The sequence below is a fragment of the Phascolarctos cinereus genome, unplaced genomic scaffold (assembly GCF_003287225.1).
Source record: "Phascolarctos cinereus isolate Bilbo 61053 unplaced genomic scaffold, phaCin_HiC Scaffold_1;HRSCAF=81, whole genome shotgun sequence".
Lineage (NCBI taxonomy): Eukaryota > Metazoa > Chordata > Mammalia > Diprotodontia > Phascolarctidae > Phascolarctos > Phascolarctos cinereus.
The window spans coordinates 175154370-175170997 of NW_027555514.1; the positions used below are offsets into that span (position 1 = coordinate 175154370).

At 34.1% G+C, this 16628-nt stretch overlaps 1 protein-coding gene across 1 annotated transcript in view; it reads right to left on the reverse strand.

The window, feature by feature from the left end:
• The window catches only part of ETNK1 (ethanolamine kinase 1), a 65001-nt gene that overhangs the window by 12926 nt on the left and 35447 nt on the right, over positions 1-16628 (reverse strand). The window contains exons 5-6 of the mRNA XM_020994198.2: positions 3568-3651; positions 1895-2055 (exon numbers count right to left, since the gene is read on the reverse strand). Coding sequence (XP_020849857.1) covers positions 1895-2055; positions 3568-3651 — 245 coding nt within the window. The remainder of the gene's footprint in view (positions 1-1894; positions 2056-3567; positions 3652-16628) is intronic.

Below are 16628 nucleotides of genomic sequence, written 5' to 3' on the forward strand. Positions count from 1 at the left end.
AAGTTCATACCCTCAATCAGAGCCTGTTTTCATATCCATAAAATGGACTAATAATTACATTGCTTCCATCTATTCACCATGCCTTCTGTACTCCATCAGCCTTAGATTCCATCACCCCTACATATCCTGGCTCTGAAATAGGCAACTTTTTTTTACCTTATTTTGCCTGGAACCAGGCCTCCATGCCACTTTCCCATATTATCATTTCACACTTACCCCACTCCCACATCCCTTTCCAAGTCCCTTTTATATGTTGACTTCTATTATTAGAATATAATCTCCTCGGGAACAAGGAATGTCTGGTTTGCTTGTATTTGTATCTTTAGCATGTAGCACAATATTAAGTGCTTGAAAAATGCTCTGTCTTTCTATCTCGAGTTGCTCCCCCAGACCTAAATTCTACAATTCACAATTCAAATTTAATTTAGTTAGAATCAACAATAGGTTTTTAAATGTCTACTACACATTGCAAGGCACCAAGAATAAAAAACAAACAAAAATAATTCCTGCCCCCAAAGATATTACATTGCACAGGTGCATAAATCATGTATACCAGAAAATATACATCAGGTGAAACATACAAAGCAAGTTCAGGAAAGGAGTAGGATAGTATGCTAACAAGTGGAAGAAATCAGAAAAAACTTTACTGCCAACCTAAAAGAGCAGGAACTAAAGCTGGGGAGTCAACAGGTTTCATCAGTCACCAGTCAACCACTCAACTGAAAAATACATGGAGATTTCCACATGTCCTTTGTTTACATTCTCATCATCAATCCGATATCATACCAACTCTAAGGAAAGAGGTTGTTAAAATATGAAGCCTTTAAGAATCAATGGAAAGATGCTTCCCAAGTTAATTTTGTGACACCTTGGGTGTGTCAAATTAGTTAATGGATGCTCTAATAACTTTGTTGTGCCCTCAAGAATACTGATTTCAAATTAAATTTATAAAATAAAGGCAGAACTATTACATAAGAAAGAAATGGTTAACTTGGTATCAAGCAAACATTGATTATTATAACTCCAAAGAGGACAGTAATCAGAAGACAGGAAGTAAGAGAGCATCAGATCTACATCAAACAGAAATACTTTGGATTTATAAATCATGAAATCGTATTTCTTTTTCTTGCCTAGATGGGTCAACTCAGTCATAAACACCCAATGCCTTAGTACTTCATTCTATAAAATGAAGATACTAAATCTATCCTGTGATGATTTAAGTTACATCGTGATATATTAAAGTGTTACAGGACAAATATAGCTTGAATATTGTATACTATAATAATGATAAAGGAGAGGCAGTGGGCTATGGTACAAAAAGCACTGAACTGGGAATCAAGTGATCTAGGTTCTTGTCTTAGCTTTGCTACTAATTACCTCTCTGAACCTACTTCTCAGGATTTTAATTTCCCTGTGTGCTAAAGAAAAAAAAAAGAGCTTGGACTAGATGATCTCTTAAGTTTTCTTCTACATCTAACATTCTAGTGATTCTACAGGGCAAAGCCATTACAACCAATTCCTCATTTGTAAAATGAGACTAGATGGCCTCTAAAGTCTCTTTCAATTCTAAATCTATGGTCATATGACCCAAGGGACAGACCAATTGTAACGTAGTAAGTACTGGCCTTCTTCAGTTATATTAAAATTTTCACTACAAAAAGATTAGTACTGAGGATTTAAACCACTTAAGATGCCTTTGTAGAAAAGGGGGAAAATTATGAAATTGTTTCCCTTCAATTACTTTACCTTGTATACTGAATCACTTCCTTATTTACAAAATACACACAACTCAAATGACTAACTGTATTATTTATTGGCAAGATAAAAACATTTACAAATTCTATAAATTGTATCATGAGAAAAATCTTTAGCAACCATTTATACTTAAACTTACCAGTGCAAACTGATTGACTTGAATAAATAGTACTTCTACTTCCTTTTCTGTAACATCTGTCCCAAATCCTTTATATTCCTTATAGGCTTCAAGATAAGACCTCAGCCACTGACCTTGTAGTTCTCTATCTGGATAGAGATTATAGTCTACATCACTTACACCTAAAATGGGGAGGGGAAAATAACATATAAGGTAAACGCAAATTTTATTCTGCCCACCTTAATAGTTCATTCTCTTCTTTTTTCCTCAGAAAAAAAAATTGTTTTTAAAGCTACCGGGATCTTGGTGAGAGTACAAAATATCCAGTTGCATTTAGTGACTGGTAAAACTCTAGAAAAGTTATTCAAGTATCTCATTTAAATTACAGTAATTTATATACTGTGCCTGAATTTCCCTCTTGTGATTCTCTTTTATTCAAATTCTACATATTATTCAAAGGCATCTCTTTCACTAGTCAAGTCTACAGTGATCTCTCCTCTTCTTTGAATTTATGGTGCTGCTAACCATCTATATCATTTATTTAGAGATCAGTTAGGTGAATTCATTTGTAAATGACCTCTCTCTTACTCCAGACTCCAATACCATTTGTAAAAGGCATGTAATGGGTTATACCTGTATCTATGTATGAATTAAATATATTAGAAAATGGGGAAGGTAAATAAATGTGGTGGTAGGAATGCAAGTGAAAGCTGAAAGCCACCAATAAATTTTGCAGATTAAATTTCTCTCTAGATTATTTCCAAACTGATAAGAGGTTAGCAAAAATCAACATATCTGGAGCATATCATAAGTTAAAATTTAATGCTGACAGGGGGCAGCTAAGTGGTGAAGTGGATAGAGCATGGGCCTTCGAGTCAGGAGGACATGAGTTCAAATGTGGCCTCGGATACTTGACACTTGCTAGTGGTGTGACCCTGGGCAAGTCACTTAACCCCAACTGCCTTGCCGCCGCCCCCCCCAGCAAAAAAATTAATGCTGACAAACACGCTGATATTGTCAATTATTTTCAAAGAAATTACTCATTTGGGAGAAACTGTTGGCAGAATATTCTAATCTTCTAATAAAATAAAACAATACTTGTTTCAAGATGTTTAAAGTTCTAAAATAAGTATTTTTATTTGAGGGAAGACAGGCAATTTTTTCTCTTGTACCCAAAACTGAGACCACTAAAAATTGTTTTAGCATATATTTGAAATCATGCTTCAACCTTTGTCCTTTTAGAGATAGGGTTTCCTAAAATAAAAGTTATGCCTGTCAATTTTTAAAATTTTACTCAAGTTCCAAAACTTAGTTTCATAGTGGAAACAAACTATATTTATAATATTTTCCCATAACAGGTATGAAATAAACATGAAATTCTATGTAATCCTTTCTAACTGTAAATTTAATAAGTCCTTTAAAAAAAGGAGGCTGCTGTGTTTTCAACCATTATTATTACAATTACCCCAAAACAAAAGGAAACACACATAAACAGACTGTTGAAGGAAATACAGGGGGAAAAAACTGTTACTCTCTCCAAGTTTAACATTTGGTTTTATATTATACTTTTAATCAAATACTAAATAAGTCTTGTTTTCTGAGGTCAGTAAACTATTCCATCAGTCTATTAGATACTGGTTTTGTTCTGGAAGAATCTGACTTCATAAACGTTAGAAGTTAAATTCAGACTTTACCTGCAAATTCATTGAAATGGTTTCCAATATCATATGCCAGGTAGTTGTAGCCAGAGTATTCATAATCTATGAATTGCACATCACCTATGTGAGACACAAAAACAAAGACATAAGAAGTCACATACCAGAGGTGCAAATCCCTATACTACTTGAGCCTAAGTATCCTCCAATATTTCTGTCTCATTGTTTGTGCTCAGTTACATGCAGCTCTGAGACAATACCAGGGTAAGGCTGTGAATTTTATGGCACTGCGCTTTAAAATTTTTTAAAATCATTTATCTTTTCTAGTCAACAGCATACTTGTTATTATCAGAATTCAATTATGTCAGAAAAAAAGTTCAAATATAAACAGAATAAATGAAATGGCTCTCTATGCTTAAATAAAAATGAAAATTATTTTTCACCACATGAGGGCATCAGATACTTTCAAAGAGCAGCTCTACTCAGAACGTTTAATTCCTTGGATATTGTTACTTAGGAATAATATCCTTTAAATCTATCAATGACCTATAATTTTTTAAAATGTAATTTAATCCAATAACTAAAAAATGAGTTTAGTGAGCAAATTTAATACTAAAAAGTTCAAGAGTCATTTCTGAAAGAAATATTTTTATAATTATTCCAAAACTCTTCTGTCTCTGATTATATCCATACATCAAGGACTTGTGATTTAAATGGTATAGGAATTCCTATTATGCAAACCCTGCGGCAGATCACAGCAAATATATTATTTATGGTCACAGAAAGTCTCTTGGGGCTCAAAGGTTATATGGGCCACCCATGGGTTACATATAGCTTCTAAATATAAGAGGTGGGATTTGATTCCCATGTCTTCTTGTCTCAACTTCAGTATTTTATGTTCTATGCCACACTACCTCTCTATGGGTTTCAATTATATATTTGTATGTAACAATAATTTTTAAACTATGTCCTCCCCAAGATTGAACCAGCAGATCTAAGGCATTAAAGCATCATAGATGCTTAAAGATCATCTAGTCCAACTCCTTCATGCATTTTACATATAAGAAAACTGAGGGCCAAAAAGGTCAAGTGACTTGCCCAAAGTCACAGAAATGGTACAAAGCAGAGCTATGGTTGGAACTCAGTTTCTATGACTCCAAATTCAGTGCTCTTTCTACTGCAGCATAATAACTTCCTAAAATACATTGTCACAAAGCTTTATAATAGTTTAAGTAGGATAATATGTTAAAAGATTTGTATTCTGAGAAGTCTGTTCTATTAAGATTTTGATCTAGAAGTAGCTAAGAATCACTCAGCAATTTTCTACTTTAACATGAATGACTTTGGTATCATTCATTTCTAACAAAACTACATGATATCTGTTGAAGCGCTTTTATACAAGTTTTAAAAGTCTATATGTAGATGTGTTAACGAGTGCCATATTCCCCAAAATTTAAACTTGTGGCACAAGAGCTTTACAAAAGTTAGCTACCCATGTACAAAATAATTATTTAGTTCTACATATTTAATTAATGCTTCTCCATTTAAGAACCCACAAAGGTACTAAGCTCCTAATTAGAAATTTTATTTTTCAATACTGAAAGATATAGTTTTAGGGAGCCCACAAAAGGCTCCTTAATAAGGCCAGGTCAAAAAAAAATCAGCCAACAGTTTGACAATTTAATCAAAACAGTCAAGCTACACTGGCACAAACCATTAACTGGCATTTTCCAAATAGCAATAGATTTAGCAAATCTTGAACAGTATTGTCTTGTTAGAGATTTGTGTTTAATGCTGTGAAGCCTCTCTTATCAAAGCCAACCAGAGAAGCTGAAATGGTATGACGAAAAGTTTCAAGGCAGATGGCAGTCCTTTAAACAAAAGCAGAAAAAAATTTAATTCAAATGCATTTAACACAGAAATTGTGACCTTATTTAAGCAATAGTGAAGTCTAAATTCAATGCTAACTCTGAAAGTAATCTACACTATGAAAATTATCACAATCCATATTAAATACGTACTTTCTAGATTCAATGTATAAAATTCAAAATTCTGTATGACCTTGCTATAATGTACAGAGATTTGTTCACTACCCATTATTTTCTTCACTTAATAGGCTAACTATGTCAGAAAAGGTTGTAATGCTAAGCAAGGCTGGTTTTATAAATATTTTCATCAATTTTTCTGATAAACAAGAGAATGGGTAAGCAAAAGAAGTTCAACAAATCTCTTTTTCTAAAAATATGAAGTCAGTACAGTATAGTGAAGAGAACACAGGACTTGAAGTTAAAAGACCTGTTGTATTTAAGCCCTGCCTGTGAAACCTAAGAGAGCTATTTGACTTTAGACAAATTACTTAATTTCTTTGAGCCTAAATTTCCTCGTCTATAAAGATGTAGAGAATATAACTTAATAATAGTAATAGTACTTTATTGTTTGCATGTCATTTTATCCTAACAACCCTGTAAGGTAGGTACTACACATATTATCATTCCATTTTACAAATGAGGAAACTGAGACTCAGAGAGATTAAGTGACCTGCCCAAAGCCACATAGTAAATGGCAGAACTGGGATTCAAATCCAGGTCTTTTTAGACTCCAAATCTGGTGCTTTTCCAACTACACCACAATGACATGAATATGAACTTTTACTGCCCTACTTCACAAAACTGTTGTGAGGATAATACTTTATAAAACAAAGTGGAGAAATAAATGTGAGCTATCTTTAAAAAAAAAGGCAGGGGGGTGGAGGAGGATCATGATTTAGCTGCCTATTAATGGTTTAAATTAAACCTGATTGTAGTGAAGGAACTAAACAAAATCAAAGTTACCTTTTAAATCCAGCATTCCACAACCCAGATAAGTAAAGTCTTATTTTATCACAAAATTGAATCAACAGGTAAAATAAATGTTATTTTTTATGCAGCTGTTGATTGCTTTAGCTTTCAAAGCACAAACTCTTCTACAGCTCATTTAACTGTTTCATGCCAGTAAAAATACACAGCCCAGTCCTGATGTTTAATTTTGCCACAAGTGAATTAACTAACAAAAACAATTTCATACATGTGCTCAAAACTCGGCATGTAAAGTTTAAAATGGCAGGTAAAAAAAAAAACAAAACAACCCCTGCTTCCACAGTGGACACAACTTAATAAAAACAGATAATTTAAATAAAAGTTAAAATCTATTTTGATATAAAAGTTTTAGTACAGACTTGTTGTAGTGGCATTAATTCATTACAATTAGCCTTTATTTTAAATGCTATGTTGTTTATAATTAATGCAATAAAAAATAAGAAAATGAAGCTAACAAGATACAGATGAGGCTGTTACCAGGCTCCGTGCATGTGAACAAGTGATGCGATAAACCTCCAGTCAGTGCGTTTAAGAAGCACGGTGTACGCCGCCACATGGCAGCAACAATGGCATACCTAATCTGTAGCAGATGAAGAAAATTTGGCAAACTCACATTTTACAAGACACAAAGCTTAAAAGGAAAAAAAATTTAAAGAAAAAAGTCCGCATTAACTATCTTCTTTTTCAAACTGTCACAACCTCAAGTGGAACTCAACTTTAAATTTAATCTTTTGCAACAGATTAAGATTGAAGAAGTCTACTTCCTTGTTTCATGTGCCAGAAAATCAGAGTACTGTACTGGAAAATGTATTCCCAATATAACAAGTTGTACTGGAGTTCTATTTCTTTAAAAATTCAACATCCTTCATATTTCTAAAATTTCAGTAGAAAACACCTATCCTTTTGGAATTTGTACATCATTTTGTTAGTGAGCTAATAATTATTATTTTACATAAAATGGCCAATATTTTGAGATTTTCCCACACAAATGGGCCTAACAAAGGACTACTAATTCTTAATGTTAATTTTTAATTACACTGTATATACTGTATGTTTTGTACAACCTGTTTTAAAAACTCAGGAAAACTCAATTAATTGAACTCGGTTGCTCTAAGAACACTATATCATTTTAAAACACAGAATAATTTTAAAGCTAATAAAATCAGAATTTAGCCATTAACTATATAACCTTTGCTCTAAAAATATTACTTCATTTTAAAACACAGAAGAACTTTAAAGCTAATAAAATTAGAATTTAGCCATTAACTATATAACCTTTTATTTACTAAGGGTGTGTAGTTTATTTGACATGGCTTCAGGTAAAATAAGCCAGTAAAGGACCAAGGGTCAAAAGGAAGTATTATGAATACTACAGCACAGAACTGACAATCATAAGGAAGTATTATGAATTCTACAGCACAGAACTGACAGTCATTTAAGTGTTAGGATAGACTCAGTGGAACTGTAGACTCAAACGAATAAGACAGAACTTAATGAAGCAGCTACGTGAAAACAATAGGCCTTAAAAGGGCCTTCAGTAGACACTCAGTCCAACTCATACCTGAAAAAAGAAGCCTGTCTGTAACATAACTGAAAAGTGATCACTCAGCTTTTGCTTCTAGAATTTAGGCTCAAAAATCAAACTGCATAAGTATGGGGAAAGGGGATATAATTACAAAACAGTGGGTGTTAAAAGGAACTAGGAGTTCTATTGAAATATCAATTCAATGAGTCACACAAATAACCTAATGTCATCTCAGGCTGAGTATTCCATACAAGAGAAATGGTGGTTCTCACTGCATGCCCACAAAAATATAAGGTATTATATCAATAGGTAAAACATTTTAAGGAAAACTCAGAAGCATTTACAGACACAGATAAGCAAAGCAGTATGACTTGCTGAAGGAACGGAAGATTTATCTGGCAAGGAGAAAACCTGGGAGTGTGGTGCGGCACATATGAAGGCAGTATTCAAATATGCCAATGAGTGAAGCCATTCAACTATAGGGAAGAAATATATGGACATTATAGCAAGGCAAATTTTAGCACAATCTAAGTAAAAACTTCTAAACAACTATAACACAAAAATGGAGTGATTACTTTAAAAAATAATAATTTTTCTACCACCAGAAGTTATCTTCGAGAAAAGACTAGATGGGAACTTGTACAGAGTATTGTAGACATGATTCAAGATATGAAGAGAGGTTGGACTAGATACCTTCTGAGCTTTCTCCCAACTCTAAAATTCTGTAATTGTGATTGATAATCAGTCTTAAAAAGGGAAAGGTGTTAAGCTGCTTAGGGATGTGCAGAAGAAAGGGAAGGAAGGGTATAAAAAGATTAATGAGGAAAAAAACCCACAGAAATCATAGTACCTCGTTAGCTAATTACTTCAATTTTCTTACATATAAAGTACATGGAGGGACTATCCTATAGTATGGCGATCTGGAAACAATTATTCTGAACAGGAAAGGTACAACAGGGATATGTTTCTGAACAGGAAAGGTACAACAGGGATATGTTTCCTGGCTACTGCTTCATCAACTAAAAATGAAAGAATATTTTTAAAAGCTGGTAATTACACATTTCAAAATACAAAATAAAATAATTTAGAAATGAATGTTCAATTATAATGAGTCAGATTTGTTAGTAAAGAAGAAATAGGATATTTTGGGGAGACACATTTATAACTCTAGGATTCATTTCACTAGTTTTTAAGTACAAGAATGATATTGTGTCCTTCTCTCTTTTGACTCATTTCTCACTAGGATCAGTCTGCAGATGTTTAAAGTACAAGACTGACACTGCTTTTCTGTTTTATGCTGAATAGGTATTCTAGAATCTTACTGGGAATTCTTATCTTAAGAGCAATTGTGAAATGTAGGTTACCAAAAACAAAGAATAACTTCAGTAAAAATAAAATCATTGTGTTTCTACAAAAGATGGCTCTTTACATTAAGATTTTTTTTTAAAGTTTTAGTAAATGAAAACAGGAATAAGAATTTCAACAGAAGTAAGAGTGCTAAGAATTAGACTTGTAACCCAGAAAAGTGAGTCATTCAACAAGTGTCATCTCCATTTTCTATATACATTGTTAAAACCTAGAAACGAGTGAATATGATCTTTCTTTTCCCAGCAATTTTTGTTTTCACCTATACTTTTCTCTAGCATGAGTGTCTTGTGCAAAGCACGTGCTTCATAAATATTTGTTGGTCTGAAATGAAATTAAAGATCTTTGACCTGATCTTCATCATTAGCTAGACATGGTCTGTCAACAATGAGGTGAAACTTTTTAAAAATACGAGGTTTACAGATCATTTACTAACTGTATCAGAAGCCATCAAGTCATTCTGACGAAATGTTGAGGAGTAAGAGCAATATCCCAAAAGATTAATCAGTTAATTACTGACTTGTTCAGAAGGGAAACATGTTTTTAGTGGAAAAAACTCTGGATTGGGAGTCAGACAATCTGAGTTTGAGCCCAATCTTCCTCATTTATTAGATATGTGACCCTGAGAAAGTCACAAAAGCAAAGATTCAGAGCCAGAAGGAAACTTAGAAATCATCTTATCATTCTACAGATGAGAAAACTAAGGCCCAATAAAAATAAGTGACTTGAAACACTGGCAGTAACGAGCAGACTCTTTTTTACTTTAATCCTCAGTTACTCACCTATAAAACATAGAGAATGCTCTTATACTATCATCTCAGAGTTGTTAAAAGGCTAAACTACTTAGTAATCAAACAATGTAAATCAAACAATGTAAATTCAACTTGGTATTACTGTCAGCAAGCAAGGAAAGGCTGAAAATCAAGGATATTTACTACAGTACGTCTAGTGCAGTGTATGTCTAGAAGGCTCAATACTTGGAAAACTAGGCCGAGAATAAATCAGGAAGCCAATAAACAAAATGATTATATTGGTCTAAATATAGGTTACTTCCAAATGTGATCTAAACACTTAAAGTAATTATCTCCTAAAAAAGGAAAAATAAAATCAGTACACAATAAAAAGTACTGATTTAAAATGGCCTGTTATTTATATAGACTTTTAATGTTTGCAAAAGCTATCATATACATGCACATACACATAAAAATGTGTGTATCTAAATCTCATGATACTCTGGGTTCTGCTGCTCTGGAATTTATTTAGAGCCATTTTTTATAGGTATTTGGAGGGGTTTGGGGGAGAACTCAAGCAAGTCTGCTTTTTCTCTGCCATCTTGGCTCTGCCCTCTCTCATGACACTGTGAAGGGGTGGTTGAGTTATCTCTATTTTACAGAATAGGAAACTAAGTTTAAGAAGTTAAATACTTTGATCAGGATCATCCAGATGAGTAGCCAAGACAAGGTTTGAATCTAGGCTTTCCTGACTCCAAGTCCAACAATCTGCCATCCCTGTATGCCTTGTTAACTATCTCTCAAGAGCTAATCACATTACTTCCTATTCAAGAAGCTTCAGAATAAAATACAAACTGATATTTCAAGTATCTCCCAATCTGGTTCTTGTCTATCCTTAAAGACAAATTTCATAGTACTTCCCTATCACAAAATCTATATTCTGACCAAAATGTTCTTGCTGTGCCCTGTACATGACCCTCTGCTGTCTGCCCTGGTGCCTTTGCACAGGTGACTGTCCTCCCACGCATACAGTATTCTCTTTCCTCACTTCTTGGAATCCCTAGATCCATTCAAGGTTCAGTTTAAGTATTTCCTTCTATACAAGGCCTTTTCTGATTCCCCTAATTGTTAGTGACTTCACTTATAAAATTACTTTGTCTTTACAAATATTTTATAATTACTTTCTGCATCCATGCTGTTTCCCCTAGTAGAATGCAAGGTCCATGAAGTCAGGAACTAAGTATCTCCTGTACTTAGCACAGTGCCTGGTACACTGTAGATACTTAATAAATATTTGTTGAATTAAATTATAGGCCTCACTTTGGTCTTAAAACAGAAATGGTAATATATTTAGAACAACACAGGATTTCTCATTTATTTTGTATTTCTATCATTCTTTAATTTATCGTAATAAATGGATAATTTTATAATAATATATAGTAATATAATAATAACTTGATAATTTTAAGGATGGGTACATTATCAAACTCTAACTATTATTTGGCAAGTGTGCCTATCTTACCTTTTCAAGGAAGAGAATATCATTTACTAATAACTTGCTCAAGTCTTTGGAGGGAAGTCAACCAAATCTTAAATCTTGAAATCTCTTATTACCAGTCTACTGAAAATACATTTTCCAAGGGAGGGAAAAAAGATCTCTCTTTCATCAAATCCAGTCACCATTTTTCATTACTCTTCCTTTTAACCTCTTCTAAAGCACCTGACAGTGTTGATCCTGAGTCTCTCACCCTCAGTTTCCAATACTCTATACTCCCCAGGTTTCCCTCCTAACTTTTTATCCTGTCTTGATAATTTTATAGGCTCTCATCTTCCCAACATAGATTCAATGTCAATGCACCCCTAAGATTCTGTCATTGGCCCTCTTTCCTTCTCTAACTATAAACTCTTCAATTTCATCCACTCAAAAAAATTTTTTTTAAATCAGTGCAGGTGGACTCCTCAACCTCTAATTAGAACTGCTACACTTGTATTTATTTTAACTGACTCCTTCAAACTCAACTCTTCTTTCCCCCAAACCACAACTTCTCTATTGTTAGCACTACCAACCAAACTAGAAGTTTCAAAGTCACCTTTTGATTATGTCTTCTCTTAAGAACTCATACCACAAATCCAAACAGTTGCCAAGTTCTACAAAAGCTTGGGAGGCAGTGTGGCACTGGATTTAATATTAGAGCACTTGGCCTTGAAACCTAACTTATTTGCCTATGTGATGTTAGACAAGTCACTTGGCCTCTGTGGGCCTTAGTTTCCCCATCTATAAAATAAAGGTTAGGATCCAAGGACCTCTAAGGCCCTTTACAATTCTACAGCTACAATCTTAAAATAATCCTCCCTCCAAGATCACCTTTTCTGATTCCGCCCTCCCTAGCTGCGAGTGCCTCCCACATGTCCAAAACTTCTTTGTCATTATTTTGTACCTATACTTCTATTGGTAGATGTTGTCTCCCCTAACATAATGTTAAGTTCCTTGAAAGAACTACTTCACTCATTATGTCTTTGTATTCCCCAGCACCAAGCACTTACTGATTGGTTCTCCTTTTTATCATACCATTTTAACCACTTTAATTTAAGCTCGATCTTCATGACTAGGAGAGATCAAGGCAGTGTGATTTAGCAAAAAGAACACAGCAGTCAAAGTCTTGAGTTTTATAAGACTTGGATAAGACTTGGAGTTCTGGCTCTGATGCTTCCCCCCAAGTAACTGTAGTACCCGGTAATGATAATTATATGATCTGTGCTACAGAGTCTACTTGTGAGGAAAGTGCTTTGTAAACCTTAAAAGCTTTATATGACTGCAAACTATTATCATACTTACCCTGAGAGCTACACCCCAGACCAGCCCACTACTTGAGGGCAGAGCCACATCTACCCGGTGCCAATTATTTATCTATGCCAGGCCATCTTCCTTTCTTCTTAAAAGCATTAAAAACCTGGTTCAGTCTTCATCTCTATCCCCAACTCCCTTTCTTACACTAGAAAAATTCAACATGCATGTTCATGTTCTCCCAAACATCATAATCTCTCAGTTCCTCCATCTCACCAATACCCATTACCTCATATTCCTCCATTCCACCTCATCCACACATCAGGATAGTAAGCTGCTTGATCTCACCACTACCCACAAATGTTCCACTTCTAAAATCGTAGTCTCTAATTCTGTTGTCAGATCATAACTTTATTCCATCTCTTTCTCTGCCTTGCTACTCCCTAAACTAGGGGCGAGGAACCTGAGGCCTCGAGGCCACATGTAGCCTTCTAAGTCCTTAGGTGCGGCCTTTTGACTTCGTCCAAATTTCATAGAACAAATCCTTTTTTATTAAGGGGATTTGTTCTGTGAAGTTTTGGATTCAGTCAAAGGTCCACACTTGAGGCTACATGTGGCCTCGATGCCTCAAGTTCCCCACCCCTGCCCTAAACCTATTTTTTAATCCTCACTGTGACTTTATTCTGTCATTCTCTCATGACTTTCAAGCCATTACCCCTGCTGACTTCTCTTTCCCCACCTCCCAATCCTACAGTTCAGGGCTTCTTAAACTTTTTCCATTCACGAACGACCCCTTTAGAGCTTCTTAAACTGTGGGTCAAAACCCCACAGTTTAAGAAATAGTTCATCAGTTCAAATCAATACTGTCCTCTATCCTCAAATCCTTTAACTCCTCAACCTATCACCGCTAATGCCCTTCAAAATGATCCACATTTGATGCTCCTCCTTACATCCCACTAAACAACTAGAGGAAACCATGCCACCAAACTGAGTAGGTCCACTAAAATTTGTTACTGAATCTCACCTGGGCCTTTATTACAGTAAAGCAATCCTTTCACTCCTCTCTAATTGATTCTCTATCCCACTCACTGCAATGGCTGTTTAAAACCTCCACCAAATCTCTCACACAATCCTTTTCTTCAACCTGGAGCTGAGGATCTCTCTTTTACTGAGAAAATAAGACAGTTTTCTCTTCTGCCCGTGTCTCCAAACTCCTATTTGTCTAAGCCCTTCCTAATCTTCCTCCAACCTATCTCTGTCGATGTATACTTCATTATTTCCCTACACGCACTCTTTATTCCAACTACACTAACCTACTGACAACATCCTACATCTAACATTCCATCTTTTGTCTTGGATGCCTTTGCACAGAAGAATATCCCTCATGTTTGGAATGATTTTCCATTTTACCAAGTATGAACTCCATTCAAGGCTCAGATTAAGATCTATTTCCTAATGGAAATCTTTTCTGTCCTCTTTCCTCCTGCTCACTCCTCCCCCCCTCCTTGTTACACTCCCCCATGCACTCCAACTAAAATTACTTGGTAACTGTTTTGCGTATGTTTTGTATTTACTTATATAACTGTACATATGTTGCTTCCTCCTAATAAGCTCCTAATTTTGCCTTTTTAATTCCTAGAGTCTCACATAATAGCTGGCACAAACTAGGTGCTTAATAATAGCTTGCACTGGTCTCACAGCTACTACTTTCTTATTTTAATCTATAAATTTATCACACAGCATATAGAAGATTAAGAATTCTATAAGGTACTCAGTCATTCCTAGTATTTAGAATTCCATGAATACTGTGACACTATGTTCAGGAAAAAGCAGACATACCTTTAGATGCAACTCATAAAGACACCCACAAAACAGAAGAGTTTAAGGGACAACTTCTGTAAAGCAGGAAGGTGGGAAGGAATTAAAAAATGTTTAACTACAGTTCTGTTGCTAGTTGTATTCTGGAAAGCTTTACTGCTATATAAAACAATAAGTAAGCAAAAGTATTAATCTGGAGTCTTTTGCTTGTGGGAGTGTTCTCATGCCACTGATCCTGAAATCCTTCCTAACGGCAAAGCTTTAAGTAAACCTTCAGAGTGGCTCCTAAAGGAAACTTTGTTTAAATATGAGTGTTTTTGTATTATTTGGCAAATAAATAGGGGATAAGAGAGTGTTTAAAAAAAAGGGAAAACAACATTTTAGTACATAAGAAGAAGTATTCTGATTTTTTAGTTCACAGTTATACTTGATTTTTTTTTAAAGTTTGTTTTGTGGAAAGAACATGCAGCACAAGAAACTTGGAAAATAAAAATATGGAAAGGTTAAAATAAACCTCTATTTAGAAACAAATACTCACTTTTTTCAGTTAACTTGTAGTTAAAAATAAAGCTGAGTTTCCACTTCAAATGTAAGATGAAGTCCCCTTAATGTAAATTCTACTATGTAAAGTATGGGTTAACAGGCCTTGCACTAAATTTAAAAGATAAGACACTGCTTTCATTGCATACCAATGTTTTCATTTGCAAAGAGCATTGAGATCCGGTCATTAGCATAATGTGTAATATATGTGTATTACAACTATTATACATAGTAAAATACAATTTTAAAGAACACTGTCAGGTTTTCATATGCATGTATATGTATATTCATATGTTAGGAACATCCCCCCAAGTAATACTATAATTTTATTTTCCCATAAATACATAAAACTAGTTTATTATAACAGCTACCAGCATATTTTTAAAAGCTAAATATATACCTCCCTCCCCACAGGGAAAAAAAACACCTCTCCTGCAAGTTTAGAAGGAAGCAAGAGCCAAACAACTATTTTGAAAACTATGTGACATCAACTAACCTTGACAGTGTTCCTTTGATTTGCTTAAAGTCATGTAACAGAACATCTTTTAAACTTTTGGATTACTACATTCCCAACTTTAAAATGACAAGTAAGAGATGGAAAGAAATATTTTTAAATTGGTGGCTTTTTGATATATGATTAAGAATATCTTACCAGGAGGGTCCCCTAGGTTGGCATTTTCCACTAATTTTTTTCTTCTAAAATATTATTGCCAACTAAAAAGCAAAGTAGCTATCTTCAAAGACATTCTTTTTTAACTGAAAATGCAGCCAACTGCATCATTATGCAATATAATGAAAATATGATCACAAGAGATTCTTTTGCCCAAAACATTTTATTTTAAAATACTAACCCCAAAACACTTGGTCTGAACTATATAATACAACTAAGTCTTAGAAGTTTTATATTCAAACTTGAAACTAGTTTTTAAAATACAAATATTCTAGGAGTTGGTTTCTATGACAAAGTATAAGCAACAACCAAAATATCCTACCAAGTATATCTGTCTATCTCACAAATGCCTCAAAGGAAAAAAAAACTATCAAACATCTTTAATGAGAATATGCCTATATACTACAGAAGATGGGAATAAAATGATCAAGTGCAACAACCATTAGCAAATTACTTTCATCACTGGGAACTCTTCTCTGGCATCAAATTATCTGACAAATCAGAATAAAAAACTGATAACAGGAAACCTAGAGAAACATTTGCTCCTAAGTTAATACCACACAACACTATATTAAAAAAAAAACCCTCTTTACAACCAGGGACACTTCTAAACCATGCATCCAACAAGTTTTACAATTAAATTTACAATATTAAAAATTTAAGTACCTCTTAAATTTTTAAAATCTGAGAGTTTCTAAGATGCAAACTATTTAATAACTCAGTTCAATCCTGATTAACATATTATATACAAATAGAGATAGAAATATGCTAATTAACCTCAGCTATTTCCATTTATCAATTACATAAGACT